This window comes from Chenopodium quinoa, unplaced genomic scaffold (assembly GCF_001683475.1).
Source record: "Chenopodium quinoa cultivar QQ74 unplaced genomic scaffold, ASM168347v1, whole genome shotgun sequence".
In the NCBI taxonomy this organism is placed as follows: Eukaryota; Viridiplantae; Streptophyta; class Magnoliopsida; order Caryophyllales; family Amaranthaceae; genus Chenopodium; species Chenopodium quinoa.
In genome coordinates, this window is record NW_018744092.1 from 5,306,819 (window position 1) to 5,330,282 (window position 23,464).

Sequence of the window (23,464 nt, forward strand, 5' to 3'; positions counted from 1 at the left end):
TTGTCTCTAGAAGTGTCAGAACTGCAAAGTAGATGTTTGAGGAGGATGATGACACTAAACAAGGAGATTTATCTTAAGGTTCAAACTTTGAAATGAGGAGACTTCTTGGTAGAAGAAAGGATATTGTCAACCTGAGATATTGCCTCCAAAATTGTGTTGCTGGACTCAAAATCATTTCCGGTTTTTAGAAAGATACTTGAGTATGGTGACAAGATATTTTGAAAGTGATAGCCTATGGAATCCCTGATTCCCTGTTGTGCAGATGAGAGAGAGAGATCAATGATACTCCTAGCCCCCTATTTTGTATCATCTCTTTTGCTTAAGTTCTATTTTTTTTCCCTTGTATATAAAATATTATTAAAAGAACTATATAGTGGAAACATACGTTTTTAAAGCTGTGGCTGGTTTATTGACTTTCTGCCACTTCTGTAGTAAGTGGTGTCTTATCTTCATGGTGTGTTTAGAAGCTCCTATTGCATTTAGATGTCTCATGTTTGAATCAGTTAGTTGATATGTCTCGTCTTGAAGGATCTAAATTCAAAAGTGCCTTTTTTTAAATATTGTTCCCTCTAAATTTATTTTGGTCGTTTTGTAATTATTTTAGTTATAACACTGTTCAAGATTGAATTTATTCTGCAATTCTTTAATCATGCTTGGACTGGTCTTTCTATGGCAGCAACTTCTATGACATGCTACATGCCACTGTAAAATGATGATGCAACTCCATAGAAACTTGGTTTTGGAAACATTTATAAGAAATTGTTCCAATTAATTAGTAGCTTAGATTGTCACTGAAATTAAGCTATCAGATCAAGAAATCTATCATTCTATCCTTTCTTATGAGCCTAACTTGTACACTTTATGTAATGTTCTACTACTTATGCAAAGTGAATCTCACTAGTATCGTGACTCTGACTTTGTCATTCTAAGCAACATATAAATTAAGTTTTTCTATTTAGCTTTATAAAATGATTATATAGCAGGAAAAAAAAAAAAAAGCAAAATTATTCCTTTTTTGATACTCTGTGGTCCATTGATATCTATCATACTATATCAGGAGTCTTTCTAGTGAGATATATATGTCATATTGGCTAATAAATTTCCTTTTTCATGGGTTGCACAGGGTGATGGACTTAAGGTTGGTCGAGCTTTTTGCTTTCTTCCATTGCCTGTAAGAACTGGGTTGACGGTGCAGGTGAATGGATACTTTGAAGTATCATCAAATCGTCGCGGAATATGGTATGGGGAGGATATGGATAGGAGTGGAAAAATTAGATCTATCTGGAACAGACTTCTTTTGGAGGATGTCATTGCCCCTATTTTTAGAAGCTTACTGCTAGGTGTGCAAGGAATGTTAGGTCCAACAAGCTCATACTATTCCCTATGGCCTACGGGTGACTTTGAGGAGCCGTGGAGTATACTGATACAACAAGTATACAAAAACATTGTTCAGGCCCCTGTCTTTTATTCAGATGTTGGAGGGGGGAAATGGGTGTCACCTACTGAATCTTTTCTTCATGATGAGGAGTATACTGACAAAGAGGAGCTTGCTGATGTCCTCCTGCAGCTTGGAAAGCACATTGTTCGTTTGCCTAATCCCGTGCGTAACATGCTTTTGAAATACACCACTGATTTTCAATGGAAAGTGATCACTCCCGACACAGTGAGGTGTTTCATTCGTGACTGTGGTTCAGTAAGTAATCTTGGCAGTGCTCAGAGATTACTTTTGTTAGAATATTGTCTTGAAGACATCTTAGATTCTGATGTTGGAAAGTATGTAAACAACTTGCCTTTGCTCCCCTTGGCAAATGGCAGCTTTGGATCTTTTTCCGAAGCTTCTCAAGGCATCTCTTATTTCATTTGCAATGAGTTGGAGCACAAACTACTTCAACAGATACCTGACCGAATAGTTGATGGGAATATCCCAAAAAAGATTATGGAAAGACTTTCAGCTGTTGCAGATTGCTCAGGGGCTAACGTACTCGTGTTTAAAGCTGAATACCTTGTCCAGTTATTGCACAAATTCATGCCTCCTGAGTGGAGATTAAAAGGTAAGGTTCTTTGGGATCATGAAAGGGGTCAGAATAACCATCCAACTCCATTATGGTTTGTCATATTCTGGCAATATCTCAGGTTGCAATGTGAAAATTTGTCTTTGTTTCACGAATGGCCCATCTTACCATCAACTTCGGGGCATCTATATAGATTTTCCAAGCAATCAAAATTGATTATTGTCGAAAAACTTTCTGAGAGATTGAGGTGTGTTCTTGAGAAAGTTGGATGTAAGATATTAGATCCTCAGTATGAAGTTGAGCATCCTGATCTGTCATATTACATTTGTGAAGCCACTGGGCCAGCTGTACTTGAATCGATCTTTGATGTTGTCTCTTCAAGTGGCGGTGTTATGCATACATGTCTTCATGTGCTAGAAGCAGAAGAGAGAAATGAGCTTCGTAACTTTATTCTTGATCCAAAGTGGTACATTGGTGGGTATATGGGCGACTCTGATAAATGGAAATGCAAAAAGCTTCCCATTTTTAGAGTATATGGAGAAGAATCTGATGATAGCTTCCATTTTGCTGACCTAGTTGACTCACAAAGATATTTGCCACCGAAGGGTGTTTCAAATTGCTTTCTTGGAAGTGAATTCATATTCACTTCTTCTGATGTTGAAGAAAACGTACTACAGAGATACTATGGATTGCAGCGTATGGGCAAGGCACATTTCTATCGGAGACAAGTTTTCTGTAGGATTAAAGATTTGCCAGCTGAGGATCGTGACCACATCATGCTCTCTATTTTAAAAGATTTGCCGCATTTGTGCATTGAGGATTCTGGTTTTAAGGAAGCTGTGAGGAATATTGAATTTGTTCCAACCCATACGGGTTCTACAAAGTGTCCTGGTGCTCTATATGACCCCAGGAATGAAGAGTTACTTGATTTGCTTGAAGATACTGACCTTTTCCCATGCGGTTCTTTTCAAGAATCAGATATTTTGGATATTCTACAGGGTTTAGGTCTTAAGACATCTGCATCTCCTGATACGGTAATTCAATGTGCTCGATACATCGAAAAAATAAAGCAAGAAGATCTAGATAAGGCATATTTGAAAGGAAAGAATCTTTTGGCATATCTGGAGGTAAATGCACATAGGTGGGCTGCCATTCCACTAAATGATGATCATAGGACACTGAATAGAGTGTTTTCACGAGCTGCAATTGCATTAAGACCTCGCAATTTGAAATCTGACCTTGAAAAATTTTGGAATGATCTTCGAATGATTTGTTGGTGCCCAGTTATAGTTACTGCTCCTTATCAAGCTCTACCCTGGCCTGGTGTGTCGTCAACAGTTGCTCCTCCTAAGCTTGTAAGACCTAAAACAGACTTGTGGCTTGTGTCAGCTAGTATGCGTATACTAGATGGAGAATGTGCATCAACAATCTTGTCCTATCAACTTGGATGGTCTTCCCCACCCGTTGGAAGTGTGGTTGCTGCGCAGATTCTTGAGCTTGGAAAAGATAACGAGATCGTGACTGATCAAGCTTTCCGCCAACAGTTGGCCCTTGCCATGCCTAGGATATATGCCAGACTGACAGATATGATTGGTTCAGATGAGATGGACATTATTAAGGTTGTTTTGGAAGGAAGTCGATGGATTTGGGTGGGAGATGGTTTTGCAACTGCAGAAGAGGTTGTTCTTAATGGTCCCTTACATTTAGCTCCTTATATCCGTGTTATTCCTATTGATTTGGCTGTTTTTAAAGAACTTTTTTTGGTGCTCGGAGTGAGGGAATTCTTAAATTTAAACGATTATGCCATGATCTTGTGTAGAATGGCTACACGAAAAGGGGAGGAGCCTTTGACTGGAGAGGAGCTCACCGCTGCTATTCTTGTTGTGCAGCATTTGGCCGAAGCCCCGTTTCATGAAAAACATGTAATGATCTACTTACCTGATGCATCATGTCGACTCCTTCCTGCATCAGATTTAGTATATAATGATGCTCCCTGGTTGCTTGGATCAGAAGATTTGGACAGTCCTTCAAGTCATGCAAACAGTCTTTTGATGAGTGCAAGACGGTCAGTTCAGAAATTTGTGCACGGTAACATATCAAATGATGTCGCAGAGAAGCTTGGTGTCTGCTCATTACGGAGATCATTGCTTGCTGAGAGTGCCGATTCAATGAATTTGAGTCTATCTGGGGCTGCTGAAGCTTTTGGTCAGCATGAAGCATTAACCACTAGACTGAAACATATACTTGAGATGTATGCAGATGGACCTGGAATTCTTTTTGAGCTGGTACAGAATGCTGAGGATGCTGGAGCTTCAGAGGTTATCTTTCTATTGGATAAAACTCAATATAAAACTTCATCTTTGCTTTCACCTGAGATGGCTGACTGGCAGGGCCCTGCTTTATATTGTTATAATGACTCCATATTCAGCCCACAGGATCTTTACTCAATTTCACGTATTGGTCAAGATAGCAAACTGGAGAAGCCTTTTGCAATTGGTAGGTTTGGGCTAGGATTTAATTCTGTTTACCATTTTACCGACATTCCTTCATTTGTATCTGGGGAGAACATTGTGATGTTTGATCCACATGCATGCAACTTGCCTGGGATTTCCCCTTCTCACCCTGGCCTGCGTATTAAGTTTGTTGGGAGAAGGATTCTTGAACAATTTCCAGATCAATTCACACCATTTTTGCACTTTGGCTGTGACTTACAAAATCAGTTTCCTGGTACACTCTTCCGGTTCCCGCTTAGGACAGCCAGCACCGCCCCTCGAAGTCAAATAAAACAAGAAGGATATGAACCTGAAGATGTCGCATCACTTTTCTCTTCATTTTCCAAGATTGTTTCTGAGACTCTTCTTTTTCTACGCAGAGTGAAATCCATATCCCTATTTGTGAAAGATGGATCAAATTCAGAATTGCAGCTAGTACACCGAGTGCAAAGGCATACTGTCCTTGAGCCAGAACATCCTCCACATGCTCTCCAACATATGTTTGATTATCTGAATGGGATCCAGCTGTGCAAGGTGGATAAAAATCAGCTTCTTGATAAGTTGAGAGGATATGGGGATGAGAATCTACCCAGGAGATTACAGAAGGTTGTGGTTAGAGAACAATCCTCATCTGATGATGTATCACATGTGTGGATGATGAGCGAGTGTTTAGGTAGTGGACTGGACAAAAATTCTGCGGTTACTAAGTTAAGGTCTCACAAGGGCATTCCTTGGGCAGCTGTTGCTGCCTACTTGCAGTCTACTAAGGTTGATGCTGAGTCATGTGATTCCACACCAGATGATAGATCTCTTGCTAATTTGTCTAGTACTTCTCAAGATGTGGAATTGTCTGCTCAATATCGAAAGAATTTTGAGGGTCGTGCCTTCTGCTTCCTACCTTTGCCAATAAGTACTGGTCTTCCAGCCCATGTTAATGCCTACTTTGAATTGTCATCTAATCGGAGAGATATTTGGTTTGGTAATGATATGTCAGGCGGTGGAAGAACACGTTCTGACTGGAATATTTACCTCCTTGAGCACGTTGCTGCCCCAGCATATGCTCACTTGCTTGAAAAGCTGGCTATGGAAGTTGGTTCTAATGATTGGTTCCTCTCCTTTTGGCCGACAAAATTAGGAGGGGAACCTTGGTCATCTGTGGTTCAAAAGCTATACATGTTTATAGCTGATTTTGATGTTCGTGTTCTTCACACACAAGCTAGAGGTGGTCAGTGGATCTCAGCAAAACAAGGTTTATTTCCTGATTTTACTTTTGAGAAGATGCCTCAACTTGCTGATGCATTGTCAGATGTTGGCTTACCTCTGGTCACTGTTTCTCAAGCACTTGTTGATAGATTTGTGGAAGTCCGTCCTTCTTTACATTTTTTGACACCACAATTGCTTAGGATGTTGTTAATTCGGCGCAAATGTAAATTTACTGAGAGAAGTGCATTAAATTTGACACTTCAGTATTGCTTATTTGATTTGGAAAAACCTATTCAGTCTAATTGTTTGTATGGTTTACCTTTAATTCCTCTGTCAAATGGCTCATCTACAACATTTAATCCAAGAGGCGTGGATGAAAGAATTTACATTGCGCATGACAATGAATATGATCTTCTCAAAGATTCCATTCCGAATCAATTGGTTGATAAGGCAATTCCAGAAGAAGTTTATTTGAAATTATGTGACATAGCACAGAATGAGGATTCAAATGTTTCTTTTCTAACTTGTCATCTGCTTGAAAAGCTTTTTCTCCGGATACTTCCAGTAGATTGGCAAAATGCTAAACAAGTCAAGTGGGCCCCTGGTCATGCTCAGCAACCCTCTTTAGAATGGATGAGATTGCTGTGGAGTTATCTGAGATCAAGTTGTGATGATCTCTCAGTGTTTTCCAAGTGGCCTGTCCTGCCAGTTGGAACTGATCTTCTCATGCAGCTCGTTAAAAACTCAAACATCATTGAAGATGAAGGATGGAGTGAAATTATTTCATCATTGCTGTTAAAAGTAGGGTGCCTTTTTCTTAGACGTGATTTCGCTATTGAACATCCACTGTTAAAGAACTATGTTCAGGCACCGACTGCATCTGGTATACTGAATGCATTTCTGGCTGTAGCCGGTAGTATAGAGAATGTTGATAGGCTCTTTGCTGATTCCTCAGAAAGAGAGTTGCATGAATTAAGGAACTTTATTCTGCAATCCAAGTGGTTTGTTGAAGGTGAAATGCATGACATAAATATCGAGGTCATCAAACGTGTTCCTATGTTTGAGTCATGCAGAAGTAGAAAATTAGTTAGCCTGAGTAGAGGTATCAAATGGCTTAAACCAAGTGGCTTGCGTGAGGAACTTATAGATGATGACTTTGTTCGTTCTGAATCAGAGGGAGAGAGAATAATATTGAACAGATATCTGGATGTTCAAGAACTTTCCAAAGCAGATTTTTATAAGAATTATGTGCTGAATCACATGCCGGATTTCCATTCATCACAAGGTGCACTTTCTGCTATTTTACATGAAGTAAAAGTGCTGATTGTGGAGGATGTCTCAATTAAGGATGCACTTTCAAACACTCCATTTGTTTTATCTTGCAATGGTTCATGGAAACAGCCATCCAGGTATGACATAACTTGTATAAGCCTTCATCCTTTTATATCTTCTTTAAAATATTCAAAAGCTTATTATCACTCTACATTGCTTAGTATGTGTACAAACGTGTCTCAACTATATTGTTTTGATAAATTTCTGTCATGGGGGGTTGGGGAGGTGGCAGTAAACTTTTGACGGTATATCATTTGAATAGATGTATGGCAGTATGGCTCTTCCCCACTATTGATGCCGATTTTTTTCATAGTTGATGTTTAAGCTTTATGCACAAGGATTAAAATTTCAGCTGTTATGGTTAGGATTTCCAAGAATGTGGTACGGATAACCCATTCTGTGTACCGAGTTTATGTGTTCCAAAATGCAATCCAATTTGTTGAACCGGGTACAATCAGCCTATTACCCTTATAATTGAACATTGCTTGCTTATTATACATCATTCATTTCGTTCCCGGGCGTTATTAAATGTAATCCTATCCAAATATAATTAATTATTTCGATCTATAGTGTTTGGGTTGCTTCTAACTGTGTGGGAAGTTCTATTATTAATGCCTGTCACTGGGACTTTAATGAGAAATGGAGGCAAGATCTCCCTGTTCTAATTGAAAATTCTAAATCATGAAATCTTTATATATATATATATATATATATATATATATATATATATATATATATATATATATATATATAGACAGTACTTCTTTATAATTAAAACCATACTCATTCTTCAAAAAAAAAAAAAAAAAAAAAAAAAACATACTCAAGTGAAGTTACTAGTTACACGAAGGATAAGGGGAAGAAATTTATTTAAAAGGATGTCTTGAGATTTGCGTTTCCTTTCTAGTTTCTGATTTTGGCCTTTGGGATTTTTTTTGTATTTTTTTTTAATTTTTTTATTTTTGGGTGGTACACTTGATATTTATATGTACGGTGTTCTTATGGCTTCTTAGTGAGCAAAGCTTTTTTTTTTTTTTTTTTTGTTTCTTTCTTCATTTACTTTATCACAGTTTGGCATTACAATCCTTTCTTGTATTATCTTCCTTTGTGATAAGGAAATACGCTTCCTGTCATCTTCATTTTTAACTTTATATACTCTATTATCTGATGAAAGAGGTTGTATGCTTAGATCTTTTTTATCAAAATATATCTGAATATTTTCTTCATGTGCAATATTGACAGGCTTTATGATCCTCGTGTTCCTGACCTGCACCTGCTGCTGCACAAAGAAGTTTTCTTTCCTGCTAAAGAATTTTCTGATCCTGAGACACTGGATATGTTATCTGGCTTGGGAATGAAGCAAAGCTTGGATTATACTGGGCTGCTTGATTGTGCAAGGACAGTTTCACTTTTGAATGATTCCAGGGACTCAGAAACATGTACTCTTGGAAGAAGGTTGCTTGCTTGTTTAGATGCTCTAGGGTCGAAGCTGTCAATTGAGGATGGAGAAGAGTCTTCAAAGTTGTTTGAAGAAGAATTCCACTCTATGATTTATAAGGATGACTGTGATGTTGCTGCATTTTTAGGTAGCTTTGTTGATGCTAAGCCACCAGAAGAATTTTGGTCAGAGCTTAAATCTATTTACTGGTGTCCTATATATGTTAATCCGCCTCTGCATGGTCTTCCATGGCTGAAGTCCAGTGACCTCGCAGAAGCCCCCACCATGGTGAGACCTAAATCGGACATGTGGATGGTATCATCTACTATGCATGTATTAGATGCTGATTGCTACTCTACTTTTGTTAAAAGCAAATTGGGTTGGATGGATCGCCCTAGTGTGCAAGCCTTATCAACTCAACTGGTTGAATTGAGCAAATCATATTGCCAGCTCAAGTTAGATTCCGTTGTTGACCCTACTTTTGATGCTGAGTTGCAGAAGGGCATCACTTTATTGTATTCAATAATGCAAGAGTATATCCATACTGAAGATTTTATGATTTTGAAGTCATCTCTTGAAGGAATTTCTTGGGTTTGGATTGGTGATGGTTTTGTGGCCCCAAATGATCTTGCATTTGATTCACCTGTCAAATTTCAGCCTTACTTGTATGTGGTTCCATCTGAATTGTCAAGCTTTAGAGATCTTCTTTTAGCCATGGGTGTGAAACTTGATTTTGAGGTTACTGACTATTTCCGAGCTCTGGACAAGTTGCAGACTGATATAAAAGGATCTGCCCTATCAGATGATCAGTTATTTTTCGTGCATTGTGTTCTTGAAGCTGTTGCTGATTGCTTTTCAGACATGCCACCATCTGAGGTTTCAAGCTCTCATTTATTAATTCCGGATGCTTCTGGTATTCTGACATATTCTAAAGATCTTGTCTTCAATGATGCACCATGGATGGAAAACAACATCTCAATCGGAAAAAAATTTGTTCACCCAAGGATAAGTAATGATTTGGCATTAATGTTGGGAGTGCAATCACTTAGGTGCATGTCTTTGGTTGACGAGGAGATGGCAAAAGATTTAGTCTGCATGGATTTTGCTAGAATTAGTGAGCTTCTGACGCTATATGCTAGTCACGAATTTTTGTTGTTTGACCTCCTTGAGTTGGCCGATAGCTGCAACACAAAGAAAATGCACATAATCTTTGACAAAAGGGAACATCCTTGCCAGTCTCTATTGCAGCATAATCTAGGTAAGTAACATTGTAGGCCTATAAACAAAGTTGCTGCTCTGCAAGGTTATCATCTAGAGTCAATACTAAATTATTATTTATTATTTTATCTAACTTGTAATGATGTGCAGGTGAATTTCAAGGGCCTGCTTTACTAGTGATCTTTGAAGGTGCTGGCTTAAGTAGGGAGGAAGTTACTAGCCTACAATTCCTTCCCCCATGGAGACTTCGGGGTGATACTCTTAATTATGGTTTAGGTTTGCTTAGCTCTTTTTCTGTCTGTGATCTCCTATCAGTGATGTCTGGGGGCTACTACTATATATTTGATCCGCGTGGTTTAGTGCTTGCACCTTCCTCTGGTCATTCGCCTGGAGCAAAAGTGTTCTCTTTAGCCGGTAAGTAGTTCTAATTACCCTTTGTGCTGCTGTTTTACCTTTCATAATTCTCTTATTTGATTTTCCATAAGTACTCTCTCCGTCTCATAGTAATTTTTATAGTTTCCTTTTAGGCATTATTTTTCCGCATTACATTAATGCTTTATATTTGGGCTGGTAATTTAATTTGTGAAATTTAGCAGAACTTGATGCAGGATTTCAATTTGCATGCTAGTTTAGCATTAATATTTTACTAAAGTCTTTCTGTTATTTATTAGTATAGAAGGGTAGGGAAGTTTCACCATTATTTTATTCACTATCTTTAGTATATGTGCCAAACCCAAATTTGAAATTTGAACGGAATAGGGAATATTTATTTTGTTGTGACAAAAAATTTGACTTATGATTGTGTGCCAAAACAATTGTAACTTTGCCAAATGACTTGCATTGTAGATCTTGACAAGTAACATTCATCCAATAAGGTGAAGTAAGAAACTCGGTTCAAGTACAGTCTTCTTATTGTACCTTACTTTTGATGGTTTATGATTGATTTAGATATAAGGATAATATTATAATCATAGTTAATTGACTTTCGGTTTTAGTGTTAGGGTTCTTGAATTTCTCATTTCAGCTTCATGTATACAATTGGAATAATTATGCTTCATCTGATGTCATTTTAGGTACTAACTTGACTGAACGATTTCGAGATCAATTTTCTCCTATGCTCGGGGGCCAAAATATGATGTTCTCATCCGATATGACCATTATCCGCGTGCCACTTTCATCTGAGTTTATGACAGAGGAACCTGAAGCCGGATTTCATAAAATAAAGCAGATATATGACAGCTTTGTGGAGCATGGATCTCGTGTACTTTTATCCCTGAAGTCAGTCTTGCAGGTGATCTTTTTTTATGTTATCCAGTGTGCTATAATATGGCGCTGTTTATATATGATCTGCCAGAGCTATGTTTTAATTAGCAAATACAAGATGATTAGATGTACAGTAATTGATGGAGGATCAATTGATTAGAGTACCTTTTTGTTCAAGGAGTAATCTGTCACATAAATACTCCAGTAAAGGAAATATCTGGGTTCCTATTGTATTGTAGATTCTGGGCAAAGTGTGAAGTGTGATGTTCATGATTAATAGTGTTGTTTCGATGGGAGGGCAATAATCATTTTGTGTTGAGAAAGAGGCAGAGGAAATTATGTTCCGTTGAGGTTAAATCTTACGTTGAGCCCTGAAAACTTCATGTTATCTTGGAGGACTTTAAAGTCCCTTCATGGTGAAGCTTATTTTTAATTTGGATAGAGATGTAAGAAACCAACCATAACCTGACCCAAGAAAATAAAATAAAATGGTCATTTAACCAAACCAAATCCGATCTATTATCTCAAAAGTTGATACCCGTTATGACCCTTGAATGTTATTCGTACTTGAACCAAACCTGACTCGATGAATATCTAAAACCCATATACCCAATGTAGACTTGAGTATAGAAGACTGGAACCTGAACCGCACCCGAATTGAGAATAACCTGGAAGCTGATTAAACCCGATAAAACCCTGGTCATGATTTAAACTAATCTTTTATCGATTTGACCCAACAACTAAACAATACGCTTCTTGCTTATTAAAGTATAAGTGATCTCTAAAAATTCTGTAACTAAGTACAGGAAACTATTTATGACTTAACAACTATTTGTTAATCAAGAAAACCATCTTATATCACGTTATAAGTATTATTCAAAGACCTACTGAGTACTGAGCTAATGAAATTCTGAACAATATAAGAAGCTAATCTTGAGAATGTGTTCCACAATCCATCACACTGTTACCAAAGGCCCATTAGTATTATAACACTATGTTTTTGCTCTTAAAAGTTAGTAATTCTAGCTTGCATGTAACAACACAATGGTAGTTCTATTAATGCGAATACTCTATGCTCATAAATAAATATGATAACTTAGCTTGCAAATTATGACGCTATGTTTTTGCCGCTATGTCTAAATACTGTTTCATCAACATTTCGACTGAAAACAAACTGCATCTGTTACATCTAATTGCTTTCTTTTTGTTTGTTTGTTTTGTTTTGGTAGTGTGTGGCTGAGGTGTCATTATTGTATAGTTGTTTCTTTTATTGTAACAGCTTCGTTTCACCTTAGATGCTTGGTACTTATAAATACATATGATGGAAATTGATTGCAGGTGTCATTGTCTAGGTGGGAAGAAGGAAACCTACAACCTTCAGAAGATTATTCGGTTTGTATTGATTCATCATCAGCCAGATTAAGGAATCCTTTTTCTGAAAAGAAATGGAGGAAATTCCAGATATCTAGGCTGTTTAGCAGCTCAAATTCTGCCTCTAAGATGCATGTGATTGACATCACTTGTCGCCAAGGAGAAAATAAAGTTTCTGACCAGTGGGTCACTGCTCTGAGTATGGGTTCTGGGCAAACAAGAAACATGGCCCTCGATAGGTAAGTTAAACAGATGATAATAAGCATGGTTTCTAGTTTTTTTTTTTCTTTCTTTTGACTTTGTATTTGAATTTATATGACCCATATTTATCTTCTCTTCTACCCATCTCACTCTTATGGCCTTAGTTACAAGATTAATATCAATCTTTATGTCTTCATTAAGTTTAACTTGCTTCCTGATTACTTTCTTTGATTTATTTACTTTAAGTCCATACTCCATTGTTGCTGCTTTGTTACTCCCTTTGTTCCTAATCTATGCTTATGTTTGGGTTTTTTCACGGGTGTTAAGAAAACTGCTTTGGGAGTAGGTAAACTGGGAATATTTATTTTGGGTATAGGTAAATAATTTGGTAAATAGGAATGGTTGCTTTGGAATTATGTAAATAATTTTGTAAATGGGAATTTGGTAAATGGGAATAGTTGCATTGGAAGTTGGTAAATATGAGGGTAAGTGTGAAAATATTATTGGAAGTAGAAACGTAACCAAAGAAAGAAAGCTCCTAAAATAGAAACATAATCATAGATTAGGAACGGAAGGAGTACAAACTCTTTATAGTTTTATACTGCACATACTTCTTTGAGTTTCATAGAATTTTCAGAGGTGCTATTTACATGACGGTAAAAATATTTAACATATAATTTGATGTTGGTCTCTTCATTTTAGCTCAAATGCCCTTGTTGAAAACTTAACACTTCATATGGATATGGACACTTACAATTTTGCTGAAATTGAGAATTTTAATGTTTTCTTACTTTTACATGCACACATATAACATTGGAAAGTATCTCTGTCCACATGTGATGAACACAATTTTGGGAATTTGTTATTGTGCACCCCAACTTGTTTAGATTTTTTCATGTCAGACTCTTGGACCCCAACCCAAGTCTTGACACTCAAATCTGAATATGAGCGCCACAGGTTTAATATATACTTCCTCCGTCTTTTTTAATTGCACCATTTTCCTTTTTGGGAAGTTGTATATTAGTTGCACCTTTTTTTTATTTGGTTTGTTTTATTCACTTTTTGCTTGTGTTTACACACATAATACCCTAACTGCCCTTGTTCACATATGATAACAAGATTAACAACCATTATTACCCCCACCTTTTCTTTCTCTCTCATAAGGCACCTTTGTAATAGCTCATTCATCATTTTTTATATAATTCTGTATCTTCCTAACTTGCTCAGGCGTTATCTGGCGTATAACCTCACACCTGTTGCTGGAGTTGCAGTTCATGTGTCTCGAAATGGTCATCCTGCTGATTTATCCCATTCAAGCTGTGTTATGTCCCCTCTTCCTTTGTCTGCAAAGATAGACATACCTGTTACAATATTGGGATACTTTCTCGTCCGTCACAATAGAGGTCGTTATCTTTTTAAAGTTCAAGAAGGTTATGAAGTGCAACCTGATGCTGGAAGTCAGTTGATAGAGGCTTGGAACAAAGAGTTGATGGCTTGCATTCGTGATTCCTACATTGAGATCACTATGGTAATGCAGAAAATGAGACGAGGATCTGCAGATGAGCCAAGTGCTGAACATGCAGTTGATCTTGCTTTAAAAAAATTCAGTGATCATCTTTATTCTTTGTGGCCAAGATCAGATATGCATTCACAGAATGATCAACCAGGTGGTGATAATTTTGTTTCAGTAAAAGTGCCTAAAGCAGACTGGGAATGCATAGTTGAACGTGTAATAAGGCCATTCTATGTACGCCTTGCTGACCTTCCGGTGTGGCCGCTCTATTCTGGGAATCTGGTGAGAGTTGAAGAAGGTATGTTTCTGTCACAACCTGGGAATGGAGTTGGTGAGAGTTTGCTTCCAGCCACGGTTTGTAATTTTGTCAAGGAGCACTATCCAGTGTTTTCTGTGCCATGGTATCTCATAAGTGAGCTTCAATTGGTGGGAGTTACAGTTCGAGAAATAAAACCAAAAATGGTTCGTGATCTTCTTAGGGTTTCCTCAACATCTATGGTTGTCCGGTCAGTGGAGACATTTGTTGATGTTCTTGAGTATTGCTTGTCAGATATCCACCTTCCTGAGTCTTCTGGTTCCAGTGAAGGTGACATATCTGTAGACTTTAATTCCTTTCCACAAGCAAACAGATTAGTTGATGGAAGTTCAACATCATTGGCTAGCATACGTGGACTTCATGGAGTATCTACTCATAGTCCAACAAGCTCTGGAGCAGATGCACTTGAAATGATGTCAAGTTTAGGAAAGGCCCTCTTTGATTTTGGACGAGGAGTAGTTGAAGACATAGGAAAAACTGGAAATCCAACGGCGCAAAGGGATAGAATCACAAATGTTAATAGTTTTAATGTTGCCCATGGTGGAAATAAGTTTTTGTCTATAGCAGCTGAGCTGAGAGGCCTGCCATGCCCCACTGCGGCGAATAATTTAGCAAGGCTGGGAATCACTGATCTTTGGGTTGGAAACAATGATCAGCAGATGCTATTGCGGCCTTTGTTGGGAAAGTTTATTCACCTTAAGATATTGGAGCGTCCTACTTTAGCTGATATATTTTTTGATGTCTCTCTGCAGTCATTGTTGAAATTGCATAAGCTTTCCCTTCATTTACTAGCTAATCATATGAGGTTGCTTTTCCATGAAAGTTGGGTGAAACATGTTATGAACTCAAATATGGCTCCATGGTTTTCTTGGGATAATTGCACAGACTCTGGTGGAGAAGCTGGTCCGAGTCCTGATTGGATTAGACTCTTCTGGAAAAATTTTGATGGGTCTTCAGATGATCTTTCACTCTTTTCAGACTGGCCCTTGATTCCTGCATTTCTTGGTAGGCCGGTATTGTGCCGTATAAGAGAGCGTGATCTTGTTTTTATTCCACCCATTTCTACATGCTCATCTTCTGGCAACAATGTTTTGGAAATGGAGTCATCTGTGAACATGCTAAGTGGACTGACTATAGATCCTTCATCTCTATCTGAAACTGTCCGACCATACTATCTGGCTTTTAGAGAGGCTCAGAGTAGGTACCCTTGGCTGTTGTCATTTCTAAATCAATGCAATATACCTATATATGATCCTGCTTTTTTGGATTGCGCTGGTCCCTTTGATTGCCTCCCCTCTGCTGGCCTATCACTAGGACGAGTAATTGCTTCAAAGCTTGTTGTAGCTAAACGAGCTGGTTATTTTTCTGAACTTACCTCTTTTCCAGCTTCAGATTGTGAAGAGCTTTTCAATCTTTTTGTCTCAGACTTCCTCATTAATAGGTCCAACTATGGTAGAGAGGAGCTGGATGCATTACGCGAATTGCCGATATACAAGACAGTAGTGGGGTTGTATACACAATTACATGGTAACGACCTTTGTGTAATCGCATCTAATTCATTTCTGAAACCATATGATGAGCATTGCCTTTCCTATACCATGGAATCTGATGAAAGTTTGCTACTTAGAGCTCTGGGTGTTCCTGAATTGCATGATCAGCAGATTCTAGTACGGTTTGCTTTGCCTGAATTTGAAGGTAAAAGCCAGTCTCAACAGGAAGACATATTAATTTACATTTATATGAATTGGCAAGAGCTTCAAATTGAATCTTCTGTGGTGGATGCTCTCAAGGAGACTCATTTTGTAAGAAATGCTGACGAGTTTTCTTTGGAGTTGTCTAAACCACGGGATCTATTTGATCCAAATGATGCTTTGTTAACCTCGGTATTTTCTGGTGAGCGAAAGAGATTCCCTGGGGAACGGTTCACGACAGATGGATGGCTTCAGATTTTGAGAAAATTAGGTCTGCGATCAGCAACTGAAGCAGATGTGATGCTTGAGTGTGCCAGGAGGGTAGAGTTTCTTGGTTCTGAGTGTGTTGAACAAAATCAAGATCTTGGAGAGTTTGATGGGAACCCTGGTAATTCTCATAATGAACTGTCTTCAGAGATATGGTCATTAGCTGAATCTCTTGTGGAAGCTGTATTTTCAAACTTTGCTGTGCTTTACAGCAACAACTTCTGCAATGCCTTTGGTAAGATTGCTTGTGTACCTTCAGAAAGAGGCTTTCCTAATGTTGGTGGTAAGAGGGGTGGAAAGCGAGTGCTTTCCTCATACAGTGAAGCCATATTGTTGAAAGATTGGCCATTGGCTTGGAGTTGTGCTCCCATCCTTTTGAGGCCTAATGTAGTTCCACCTGAATACTCTTGGGGAGCATTAAACCTGAAGAGCCCTCCATCATTTTCTACAGTGTTGAAACATTTGCAGGTAAAATGCTTGATTTAAATTCAAAATAGCTTTAAACTCTAGTTTTTTAAAAAATGCAGTATAAAAAACACTGATGTGACGTCATATTATCTTCAAACTCTTTATCTTATAGGTTTGTATTAGTATGTGATTATATGACTTTAGTTTTGATCTCTTTCAATAGGTATGAAGATTATGATTTTTTGAATTATCTAGAAAAAATTATGTTCCCTTTTTTTTTTTTTTTTTTTTTTTTTTGTTCTACCCACATTCCATTATGATCCATTCTATAAGTTCTACCCACTATCACTTTATACGTAATGCATCAGGTTTAGGGGTAGTGGCATTCTAGGCAATGCAAATAAATCAGTTAGAGTTAGTTTGGGGAAGGGGGCAGTGAGTTTGTTAGAGGGAAAGAAATTCAGAAGGTTTATTTATAGAGTGATAAGCTAGGGAGGAGATAAGCAGAAATTGGTTGAGTTATTGTTTTTACTTCATTTAGCTTTTAGCGTCCAGCCACTTGAAGGTCAGGGGTTGCAATATTTCTAGTGATTCATTGTTAATATAAATATCGATTTTTCCCAAATTCACTTGTTCATCATTTCTAAAAATCTGATTTCTCATTCTATAACATATTCTTTTTATTTTAAAGCCCTTTTCCTCATTTCTCCTTTGTTGGCCCATTACATGAGACTAATCTCACCTATTAATATGGACCTTAGTTTTCCTCTCTCATCAAAAATCATAGATAATAACTAGCATGGTTGGGGGCCATGGGGCTCTTCTCTCCTTGATTTTTATACTGGTAGAACAGAAACATATGGGGGGGATTACGCTGTTTATTTCCTAAATTTTGATTTTATAAAATTGTGGCATGACAATACTATGTGGCACTTTCATGCTCCTGGAAAAAGCTTCCTCTGTTCGGTTTTTTTTTTTTTTGTTTTTTTTTTTGCCTGCAACATGTTGACTTTTGCACTATTCACACACTCTATTTTGACTATTATTTGTGATTTATACTTAAGGAAAAACAGTATTGTGACACACTGGTATCTTATTAGATTGGTTGAATTATGCATTTACAAGTTTGAAAGTCAGCGTTGCAAGTAAGAAAGTGGAGAAAGTATAATTTTATCAGTCTGTTAAGAAAAGCAAGATAAGCTGATTTTTTTTCCATATCTTTAGATTGTTGGAAAAGATGGTGGTGGAGATGCACTTGCACATTGGCCAACAACAACTAGCATGATGACTGTTGAGGATGCTGCATGTGAAATCCTCAAGTACCTTTCTAAAGTTTGGGATTCTCTCTCTTCTACAGGTATCTTATTTTTCACCGCTTCAGTATTAGTACATGCATTGACTATTTTTGCCCAGCTGAGTCTCCAATGGTGACATATTGTCTCCTCTTCAAAGTTTTGTTAATTGTTCTATCATGCAAATTTGTATTTTTAGCTGGCTAAGGAAAGGTATGCCAACAAACTTTGGGGGAATAATTTGATTGAAGATTCAGCTCAATATTCTGGCATACCAAAAACTTCTCATTATTATTTTATGGGAAAATGAAAGTTGTTCCCCTTGGAATGAACTGATTTATTCTTGTCTTGTCATGTAGCCTAGCAAAAACCTGGCTTGGACCTGTCCGAAGTTTTTGGTTTTTGAACCATGATTATTGACCTTAAGGCCTTGAGCACAAATAATAATACTATGAGTTCAATTTATGGCCAAGTCAAAGTGTCAATAGACTCTCATTTGAACAAAACTAACAATTACATTATTATTGGTGGAAATATTTTGTTGATCTCATCCTGTGTAGCATACTGGATTGAGTTGTTAGGTTAATTTATAAACTTTGCTAATATTGTAAGTTCAATTATCCCAATGTACGTTCACTTTTGTCTTTTTAATCTCTTTTTTTTTTTTATTCATGTGTATTTTATTTTACAAATTTATTAAGACGTTTAGCATGTAGCATCTATATTGGAGGTCTTTCAAATGCTATGTTACTCTGACTCTTTGGAAGGATGGGACTTGTTTGAACTTAGAAGTATCCAACACAGTTACGAGAAGCTTTTTTCCTATTAAATTTCAAACATTGTATTCAAGTAGCCTCAGTACCTCACACGTGGCTATGGCTAGTTAATTAGGGAGTCTTGAGTAACAGAATTGAATAGTGTTTGCTACTGTTGAAGAACTTTGAGGGTGATATACTATACTTTTGACTTTTTTTTAGCTCAATAGTCACTAGTTAGTTGATGTTTTTACAACTGTGAGCAGGAAACATGACTAATGATTAGATTTTGTGATTTTAGGCTTAACTTATTCTCACCTGGTGCAGTGAGACTGCTAGATAACTTATCTGATCTAATTCTTTTCTTCCCTGTCAGCTCTTCTCAATTTGTGATTATCTAGTAGTCAGGACTCAGGAGGTATTAATTTCAAAAGGTCAGTTAACAGAAGTTCCAGCTAAGGGCTAAGACCTCTTGGGGTTCTGATTTGCTATATTCTAATGAGCACATTAATGAATTTGTTGTTTAGAGGAGTTTAGAGGCAGAACCACAGGACCCTGTTTAATTTATTTATTTTTCCTGTATTTTAGTGCCCTTAGTGGTATTGGAGACTTAACTGTTAACCCTTATTATTACTTGTTATATTTCATCATGCTCTTTTGTGAAATTCCATGATCCTAATTGCAGATGTACAAGAGTTGGAGAAGGTTGCATTTTTGCCTGCAGCAAATGGTACTCGGCTGGTGAAAGCAAGTTCTCTCTTTGTGCGCCTAGGAGTTAACTTGTCCCCGTTTGTATTTGAACTTCCCTCCACCTATCTCCCCTTTGTAAGGATCCTCAAAAACATGGGTTTACAGGAAACGCTTTCTGTATCTAGTGCAAAGGACCTTCTCTTGAATCTTCAGAAAGCATGTGGATATCAACGTCTAAATCCAAATGAACTCCGTGCAGTAATGGAAATTTTACATTTCATTTGTGATGAGACTGAGGATTTTAAGTCCGAAAGGTCTGGTTGGCATTTTGATGCAGTAGTTCCAGATGATGGCAGCAGACTTGTGCACGCCAGGTCATGTGTATATATTGATTCCTGTGGCTCCCGGTTTGTTAAATTTATCAACTCATCCAGACTCAGGTTTGTCCATCTGAGTGTTCCAGAAAGGACGTGTTTAACTTTGGGCATCAGGAAGTTATCTGATGTAGTTGAGGAGGTAGAAACCACCTTAAATAATCAAACTTTCTTTTCTATTGTATTTGTCTATTTGATGCCTTATTTCTGGATGCTCATACTTTTCAGGAACTGAATGTTGAGGTGCATACTCTGGGAAGTATAGGCCCAGTTTCATTGGAATTCATGAGGCAAAAGCTGTTGAGCAGATCATTTCAGGATGCGGTGTTCAAGATTCTTAGCAGTTTTAAAAGTAACATTCCATCATTCAATACTTTATCTCCAGAACAAGTGAATTGTTTGCTTGAGGATGCAGCAGACAAGATACAGTTTGTTCAGTCCATCTATACTCGGTTTTTGCTTCTTCCTGATTGCATTGACATTACCTATGTTCCAAAGGACTCAACACTTCCAGAGTGGGCTGCAGAAGTTGAGCATCGTGCTTTTTACTACATCCATAAAGGGAAGAACCTCTATTTAGTTGCTGAACCTCCAAATTATATCTCTGTTGTAGATGTGATTTCCATTGTCTTGAGTGATATTTTAGGTTCTCCTAGCCCATTGCCTCTTGGGTCTTTATTTCTCTGTCCAGAAAACTCAGAGAGTGCACTCACTGATGTTTTGAGAATCTGCTTCGAAGACAAAGGAAGTGTGACTATGAAGAACAACAGTGACTTGATAGGCAAAGCTATATTGGCTCAAGATGCTCGTCAAGTTCAATTCCACCCTTTAAGGCCATTTTACATGGGAGAAATAGTAGCATGGCGGTCTCAAAATGGAGAGAAGCTGAAGTATGGTAAAGTTCCAGAAGATGTTAGACCCTCAGCAGGACAAGCACTCTATCGGTTTGGAGTTGAAATTGCTCCTGGAGTGATAGACAGTCTTCTGTCTTCACAGGTCTTCTCATTCAGAAGTGTATCCCTGGATGAGGAGGGTTCATCAGTAGTGCCAGACATTAGTGATATGGTATCTCAAAACACATTGCATATGCCAACTCCAGAAGATGCCAGAAGAGACAACATTGCGTCAACACAGGTATTTTTTTCCTACAGATATTTTGAAGGGTTTCTGTTTCGACACCTTAGAAAAGTACGCCAATCCAAGCGAAAGGGGAAGGGAAAGATAAAGAGAACTGGGAAGGAACTTCCTCTTCTGTATAAAAATACGGGTAGTATAGATTTAAATCTCAGATACCTAATTATTTCTTATGAATCTGTAGGCAAGATGATGGAATTTATGGGTATTTGTGTACATTATGAATTTGTATATACATCACACATGCACACGAGTGCACTCACTTTTTCGTGGGAGTTAAATCTATACTCACTTTGTCTCGTAATATTATGCATGTGGAGCATGTATCAAAGGTAGTTTTTAAAGGTTGTTGGGTTTTCAATGGAGGTTGGTATAGGGTCATTCCGGTGGTCGAGTTTCAAGGGTGGCTACAATTTTTGGCTAGGGGTAGCGGTGGTCAATGATAGTCTAGGGTTATGGTTGAGACTTGAGAGTAAAAGGAAAAGATGAATTGAAATTCCAAGGGGATTAGCCTGCTCCAATGTTAAAAACATTACTATGGTTAGCTTTCTTAACTAGAAATGTGAGGAAAAACCTTGATAATTCCATGTATGACATGAAACATATATCACGAGACCTTACATGAATCAACATTTTTTTTTTTGGCTACTAAAATTTATGTCCACAAATAAGGGGCTAATAGTTTGCAATGTTATAACCAAGTAAAACACCCTTACAAGGAAAAAGTTTTGGATGGAAATTTTCAAGAATGATGTTACTCCCATCATTCATAATAATCACAACACTAGGAACTGCGCAAAGTTTTAGGAAAGTTAGTGGGTAGAGCAAATAAGTGGAATTTTGTAATATAAAGTATAGTTAGTAAAGATGGGGTTAATGCCAAACTGGAGCAATGGAGGGAAAGGTAGGAATTTAGAGGGTTTAAGCTAAGTTGGAGTAAGACTGAATATTTGGGATGCTGCTTTGGTACACAGAGGGGGACAAGCGATGATGTAGTGAGCTTGGACGGAAAGGACTTAACCATGAGTGAATGTTTTAAATATCTTGGGGCGATCATCCAGAAAAATGGTGACATTGATCAAGACGTAGCCCGCAGGATTAAGTCGGGGTGGCTTAAATGGAGAGCGGCCACGGGAATGTTATGTGACCGAAGCATTCGCTTACAGTTGCAGGGGTTATAATTAACTGAATTACTTAGAATAGCTGCCTATTTCTTCTTGATCTCCCTGAACACTGTCAGTGGTTGGTTTCCATATGGGTTTCTTATATTATTATTGTGGTTGTCGTCACTTTTTCATGCTTATAGGCTCTTGGTTCTATGCTTCTGCGATTACCTTCTTTCATGTTTTCAGGCCTCTATGATAGATTTGTTTGTTAAAACTTTTTGTTAAATGATGCTTCTGGAAAATTTGCTGGATTTTGTTGGAAATTGCTAATAAGACTTTCCCTGGGCAGCTGCAGACAGGTAAAGATCTCCGGTATGGGCGAGTTTCGCCTGCAGAATTGGTTCAGGCAGTTCATGAGATGCTCTCGGCCGCTGGGGTTAATATTGATATGGAAACACAGACACTGCTACGAACAAACTTGACCCTGCAGGAACGACTTAAGGATTCTGAAGCAGCATTCTTGCTTGAACAGGTCTTTTGTCCTTGATCATTATATACCATTTATAAAAAAATATCTACTGTTTGCTTGGAAATTCATGACTAATATCTTAATATAAATGCCTTAATTCTAAAAGATTTTCCTGAATTTGGGGTTTATATTCATCACGATCATACTAAAGTCTTGTTCAGTTCAACTCCTCCTGGGACTTTAATTAGTTACTTCATTTTGAAGGTCTAATCTTAATTATTTATCACGTGGAATCTTGTTATATACTTCTCCGTTCTTTTTTTTTATTGCACCATGAGTGATTTTATGCTTGCCAATACAACTTTGGCTATTAATATCTTTACTTATACTTTTGTAAAAATTATAAAAAGTTGATATTTGAAAAGTTGATTTTGAGATGAATCTAACTGGATCCCACATGACTATGTTTTTCTTTACGAATAAATCACAAAAGTTGGTCAAAGAACATTATGTGAATAGTTTAAAAGTCTTAATGGATAAATCACAAAAGTTGGTCAAAGAACATTATGGGAATAGTTTAAAAGTCTTAATGGTGCAACAAAAGTAAAACAGAGGAAGTATTTTTTTCAAATTAACTTGTTAATTCCTCTTTTTTTTTTCTTTTTTTTTTTTTTACTTGCAACATTTCATGCTTGCTAATGCATTATTTCCATCATTTATATTTCTTATTATCAATAAGTAAAAATTATATAACTGTGATATTATGAAAGTATAATCAAGATGGATATATCAAGATCCCACATGAATTAAATTTTATTTTTTTAAATTATAAATCATCAAAGGTAATCAAAGTAGTATATGCAAATAGTCTTAAGTTAAAGTGTTGCAAGTAAAAAATACTAAGTATCAGTTTTCAAAA

The 23,464-nt window shown here is 37.4% G+C and overlaps 1 protein-coding gene across 3 annotated transcripts in view; it reads left to right on the top strand.

Annotated features, from left to right (window-relative positions):
- The window catches only part of LOC110692006, a 29,754-nt gene that overhangs the window by 5,364 nt on the left and 926 nt on the right, over nucleotides 1-23,464 (top strand). The window contains exons 3-12 of one of the 3 annotated variants that reach the window (XM_021868997.1): nucleotides 1,124-7,116; nucleotides 8,282-9,735; nucleotides 9,846-10,109; nucleotides 10,769-10,986; nucleotides 12,297-12,568; nucleotides 13,758-16,785; nucleotides 17,950-18,082; nucleotides 19,458-19,978; nucleotides 20,065-20,970; nucleotides 22,426-22,608. In XM_021868997.1, the coding sequence (XP_021724689.1) occupies nucleotides 1,124-7,116; nucleotides 8,282-9,735; nucleotides 9,846-10,109; nucleotides 10,769-10,986; nucleotides 12,297-12,568; nucleotides 13,758-16,785; nucleotides 17,950-18,082; nucleotides 19,458-19,978; nucleotides 20,065-20,970; nucleotides 22,426-22,608 (12,972 nt within the window). Of the gene's footprint in view, nucleotides 1-1,123; nucleotides 7,117-8,281; nucleotides 9,736-9,845; nucleotides 10,110-10,768; nucleotides 10,987-12,296; nucleotides 12,569-13,757; nucleotides 16,786-17,949; nucleotides 18,083-19,148; nucleotides 19,424-19,457; nucleotides 19,979-20,064; nucleotides 20,971-22,425; nucleotides 22,609-23,464 lie in introns of those variants that run through there. The other 2 variants (XM_021868998.1, XM_021868999.1) reach the window with 2 other exon arrangements.